We start from the raw sequence: 6,311 nt of genomic DNA on the forward strand, positions 1-6,311 counted from the left end.
TTCTCGATTTCTATGTAATGGGCCTTGGAGAAAAATGTACAAACCATGAAAACACACTAGAAGGGTTTCCGGTTCTTTCTAAGGATTCTTCGTCTGAAATAGACAAAGCAGCTAAAAAATTTAATGAAACTGTTGAGTTTTACCAAAAACTAGACCACATAAAATAGAATAAAAACAATAAGATTTCCTTATAGTTTTCATCCAAGAAGGAAATATTTAAACAATCGGGATTTCCTAACTGTTTTACCGACTTCCAAAAAGGAGGAGTTATTCAATTCGTCTGTAATTTTTTTGTGTTTGTCACCTCATAACTTTGGACCGAGTGAACCAATTTTGATAATTCTTTTTGTAGGTATTGAAAAGCTGGTGCCTGTTCAGTACTATTAGCAAAACCATAAAACCCAGTTTTGATCCATGGAAGTCGGTTTTGTTTATTTAATAAAAAAAATACGATCATATACGGGATCACCTATTCCAACTTACTATAGAAATATTGGTCACAATTTTTGTTCTAGTGCCAAGTTGGAAAAAATATGAAATTTTTACAAAAAATTTTGAAAGAAAAATACTTCCTCTATGAACTCCTTGAAAGCGCTCGAAAGCTGCACCGAAAAAAAGTTGTCCTGGTATTTATATTTTATTAAAGATATTAGCTACACTGCTGGTTTCTACGTCAACTACCGAAAGAACTTTCTCCAATTTAAAGAGAATAAAAACAATACAAAGAAGCATTATTAAAACTTAAAAAAAAATTTGCGAACTAGATCTATCCCCCCCCTTAGCAAAAAGCTATCTACGCCACTGCTTCTTATACGATAGAAAGAACATGTCCTCTTGCACTACCATAGAGAAGTTATGAGGAGGAAAAGTTAAATTTTTTTCTAATAATTTAAAGAAGTATCACTATAAAAAATAGGTCTTTTTTATAAAACTGTCAATAAACTCGTTCACCTTTCAAATTAAATTGGGCAGTTTCGGACATCACATCAGATCTGCAATCCTCCTTCGAATTAGATAGGAATTTTTACATTTAAATAAATGATGGAAGTGCTTTTCAAACTGTAACAAGCATTTGACGTATGGGTGGATTGGATGCTATAAAAGGAAATCGGTACCACATATGCACGAAAAAGGCATACAACTTACCAATACAATTGCGGAGTAAGAAGAAAGGAACAACAAAAACCCGGGAGTTCTGCTGTTGATTCCTGAGTTCAACCCCACAGGCGTATCACCTGTGTAAAGCAAATACGTGGAAAGTTATGATCCCCTCGACATCGATATCATAACAGAGCCGAATTAAAGGAAGAAGAAAAATAGGAGTGCTTTTCGATCAAGTCTAAGTAACATGACCGTCTTTTTATTAAATTCAAAAGTGAGTTAACATGGAATAATTAGTTTATTTAAAGTCAATAAAACGCATAAAATAGAATAAAAAGACAATGCATTTTTTTTTATTTAAAACAGGACCTGTTGACGGAAATGATGTTGGAGTTTATTGGCTCTAACACCCAATTTCATCTGCCATTTAGCTTGAACTCGTTTCATCAGGTGAATATCCCGTGCCTTGCGAGCAGCAGCCTTTTGTTCAGTCGCTGTCCATCCTAAAGATCTGTATTGCGATAGAACTTTGTGCAACTTACGATCGGATTTATTAATAGTAATAGCTCGGTTGGGATTTAATCTTTGTTTATAATAACGCAATAAAGATCGATGACCAATCACAGCTCCAGATGGAAGCACCAACTGATATTCATCTCCATCAAGTAGATCAGGAACAAATTCTTCATCGATATCCATGCCATCTTTCTAAAAATATTCAAATTTAAATGTATACCCTGTATTAATAATTGCTGTACAATTTTCTGTTTCTGCAAATCTTACATTGTCTGGATAACTAGAACTGTAATCGTAAAATTCTGTATACTCGGCCAATGCAATGCCTTCGTGCAACATTTGACAATGACCTTTGTCAATCATGTGCTTTCTTACTGCATCCAAGGTATAGAAAGTTTTACCACGGTCATTGCACCACAAGCAGATGAAGTGATTGCACACTTTGTCACCCAAGTAAAAGAGAAGACCTTCTAGATCAGTGCAAAATTCGGCGTCAGGAATAAAGAAAGAGTGTGCCACAGACATGTGTTTTAAATTATCAACCAAATCTTCGCTGTGTTCGTCGCAAAATATACAATTGTTGTCGGCAATTGGATTGGGTCCAACATCTTCCCATTCATCGGAATCGACCTGAAAATGAAAGAAAAACAAAAACGATTAAGAAAATGCGCACACACTGGTGTATTTCATTGGAATAGATTTTAAAACATAGACAGAAACTTTTTTATTTCTTCTGATGTAGGTATGTGTAATTTGTTTTTTTTTCTACGATTCGATATTTAACTAATTTTAACGGTCTGTGAATCTTTCACTTTTTGAGATAAATTTAAAAAAATTGGAACATGTTGGTATGTTTCTTTCATTCAAAAACAAAGTCTTATGGACTATTTTTATACAAATTTCTTTCTCAATGATCCGTGAGACGCAAAAGAACTGTTATAGCTCCAAAAAAATTTGTTCAAGTTAGTTAAATGTTTCCAAAGGAACGCAGCTAAGGTACATAAATACGGTATTATCTTCCCATTAATATGCCAAAATTGTTAACGAAGTTTTTGACGAAAGAATGGCATTTCCAAATTAGTTGCTTTTTGGGGTCAATCCGGGATTTAAAGTGCATTCCACGAAATGTGCATGTTTTTTTTAGTGCATATTTTCATTTTTTGTCCATTGGTGGTAAATTTTGCATAGTATAATTTTTTTTTTGTTCTTTCTTGTTTGTTAATTTATAGTTTCCCGCAATAAATTCAGTTCTAAGCTGTTTAAAAAAAAAAAAAACTTATGAAATTAAAAATTATGACTTGCAACGGAAGATGCACTAATTTCAATGTTAAAATCCGCAGTTAATGTTTAAATCCGCCGTTTTGCCTTAACAAGTTTATCAGATTGATACGTGCTTGAAATACGTAAAATGCATTACTTTACCTTACCAACATTGAAAAATAACGTTTGTCAAAATATTCTTCAATCAAAAATTAGAACTTAAATAACTGTCAACTTCACTATTTTATCTTTAACCGTTACAGAATATTCTCATAAGATCGAAAAGTGTTCATTGTGTCAAAATACTTATTCCGACTTTTGTATATAAAAAAATAATAAAGTATGAAAGCAATAAAAGTGATTATAAAAAATTTGATTCGTTCAATTAGAAATCATTTATGGGGGTTTTCATTGGTAAAAATAATACTGGTCGCAAAAAAAAAAAAACAAAAAAAAAGTCGGGAGGAAGAACTCTGTTACTTTTTTTTTGGGAATTTGACATGACATGTTTAATAAATTGTACGCTGTTAAAACTGTTGCCGTAGTTTCTACAAAAATGTATTGCCGATCAAAGATCTAAAAAACACAAAGTGCTTCCAAATTATTACAAATTCAGATTTTAACTTTTAAATTTTTTATCAGAAAGAGAGTAAGGTACCAAATGCATGTTTCTATACAAAAATAGGTTTATATAAGTACTTTTTCAGTACGTGTTCGTGAACATTTTTAACAGACTTTCATTAAAATTTAATATTCTTGTATTAAAAGAAAGAAGACGAAGAAGAGTATTTAATTACAATTTTTACCAGGATAAAGTTATAATTTTTAATTAGTTTTTTCTTATATTTATATAATTCGGTTACATTTAGTTTATACATTTTTATTCAAAATAGGGTTTTTAATACAAAAATAGTTTAAATTAATAAAAAATGTATTGAAAAACTCTGTAATAAAATCGCAACATTAAGAAACAATTTTTTTTTGTATTGAAGTGGGAAAATTCCAAAGCTTGTCCTAAAAACTATGACAGAATTTTATTATTTTTTGCTGCAGTTAAAGGAGCACTTTTTAACTTCTGCCTACAGATACCTACTATTTTTTCCTATGCATGTGATTTTTGTCTTAAGATATCGTATTTATGCGTAAATCCAAAACAACTGTCAATATATATTATGTTTATGTTTTATATAAAAAAAAAAAAAAACTTAAGAAAAGAGCACTATTTATTATATTAACCCCTTTTGGTTTATTTTCAATGATTAAAGTTTTAAGTTGACTTTTAACTTTTATTTTTTACAAAAAAAAGTCAACCGATGAGAGTAATTTTTAAAGTAAAAAAATTAACCAACCTAAAAAAAGACCAAAGACCTAAAAAATTTTTGTTTAAAATAAAAGTCAGACCAAGGCCTAAATAAACTAGGTATATTTAATATTGGTCAGTGGGATACCGAATGAAAAAAAAAATAACTTTGAAAAAAAATAAACATATTTAAACCAATAAAATATGGCTTTTTGAAATTGCATAAGTAGCTTTGCAACAAAAAAAAAAAATAACAGTGATGCAATTCGACACAAAGTCCCAAAAAAACGCGATTTTGACCTGTTAACATTCAAATATTTCAAAAACGTGACGTGCAAGTGAAATTTTGTTTTCGGATTCGGAATCAGCACATACATTTTTTTTTAGAAAAGTATGGTTTGTTTCAAGCTCTATTTTCGTTGCCGACCAGTGTACACAATTATTTATTGGTTTTAATCTGTCAAAAAGCTGATATTGGTAAATGATAACTATAGCGTTTCATTGGCAGAAATAATTGTATGATGTGGAGGCATGAACTTTAACAAGAAAGGATGAAAACATTCTGTATAGCTTTGAGACGTGCCAGTCCGTCGAGTTTTCGAATCTAACCCCGAGTGGCAACGCGAAAGACACGCGACACGCTCAATCGGAGAATACCCTCAACCAACAAGAAGGGGACCGAGCTAGCTGGAGAGGCTTAATGGTTGAGGTCGAGATCATTGCTGAACTGTGAGTGCCGCCTTAAGTACATAAAGAGAACAACTAAAACCAACTTGCTGCCATAACTAGAGGTGGTTGGAGAGCCTTGATTGTTGAAGTCGAAGACCTCCGTAGGGACTGTGAGTATATTCCTTAGAAACAAAGAGGGAACATGGAAAACAAGAGGTTACAGCTTTTCACAAATTTTAAAAACGCATTCAACATTTCGACAACAAGATGTACTACTAAGAGATTTCTTCAAACTTGTTGTTGGTCACATAGTATAGAGTGCATGTTCTAAAAAATAGAAAGTAGGTACCTACTTTGTAGAAGATTCCTTTCAACTTATTAGCTTGCAGTGTCGTCGAGCGTCAAACTATAGAAATAAAGGGTCTTATATACTGGGCCAGATACAAAAAAAAATTCAGTCTGTATGTTCTGCTTTCGAAATAATTCGTGAAACATTAATTGAATTACAAGCAGTTTGCTTTACTTTTTTAATTACACAAATATATAACATAAATTGTATACCTTTAAATTTAACTTACCTCTTCAATTGATTCATCTTCTTCAACCATCATCGGGTGTTGTTTTGGTTGCACGAGACTCTTTGTAGTTATCTCTTTAGAATCGCCATTGATATCATTGAATTTTGTCAAGTTTTCTTTGTGCTTCTTGCTATTTAAATGATTATCGTGTGAGCATTGGCTAGAAAACTGCTTCCTACATGCATTGCAATAGAGGCTAGTTTGTTTTTCCTCTATTGCGGCCGTATCAGCATTACGCATTTGCAAAACTCGATTTTGGAATTCATCAGCTGTAACTGGGGGCAATGAAGCTATTCTACGTTTTAAATTATAACGATGCCAATCAGTTTTGTAATGTTCGCGATGGAACTCTGCGTTGGCTAATTTAATGTTGCAATTAATGCAAGTAAAAGCTGATGACGACGAAGATGACATTATTTTTGAGATTCTTTATGAATTTTATAATTTATAAAATAAAACTCATGAAAGAAAAAAAAAATAAAATGCACGTTTTCTTTTTCTTTGACACGAATGACGAATATTTTTATTTTGACAGTTTGAAAAACAACGAAGAATAAAAAAAACACAAACTTAACGAAAATTGGTTCCAAATATACAGCGGCTCTATTATGCAACATTTACATGAGTAAAAACTTGCTAGTATAATGCCGTATGTGAATTGAGTTAAAATCGGTTAAAATTTTATTTTTAATTTGGGAGACACCCGGGATCCTATCGAAGAAACAACCGAGCAGCAGTTCCTGGATTTATATCGCTTTCCAAAACATCTCTGCTTGGAATTTCTCAATAAAATCAAACATTATTTTAACATCAACCAATCTGCAATAAGTGTACCCACTCGATTTCTGTGTGCTCTACGGTATTTTGCCACCTGAAATTATCAAAGA

General features: G+C 31.9%; 1 protein-coding gene across 1 annotated transcript; it reads right to left on the bottom strand.

Annotated features, from left to right (window-relative positions):
- Positions 1-1,323: 1,323 nt before the first annotated feature.
- Positions 1,324-5,946, bottom strand: LOC129911067 (cytoplasmic 60S subunit biogenesis factor ZNF622). Its single transcript, XM_055988723.1, has 3 exons — positions 5,425-5,946; positions 1,885-2,247; positions 1,324-1,809 (listed from the first exon to the last, which is right to left on the bottom strand). The coding sequence occupies exons 1-3, from the start codon at positions 5,836-5,838 to the stop codon at positions 1,459-1,461; spliced, it is 1,128 nt and encodes a 375-aa protein (XP_055844698.1). The 5' UTR covers positions 5,839-5,946; the 3' UTR covers positions 1,324-1,458.
- Positions 5,947-6,311: the final 365 nt, after the last annotated feature.

Source organism: Episyrphus balteatus, chromosome 2, assembly GCF_945859705.1.
Source record: "Episyrphus balteatus chromosome 2, idEpiBalt1.1, whole genome shotgun sequence".
Classification (NCBI taxonomy): Eukaryota; Metazoa; Arthropoda; class Insecta; order Diptera; family Syrphidae; genus Episyrphus; species Episyrphus balteatus.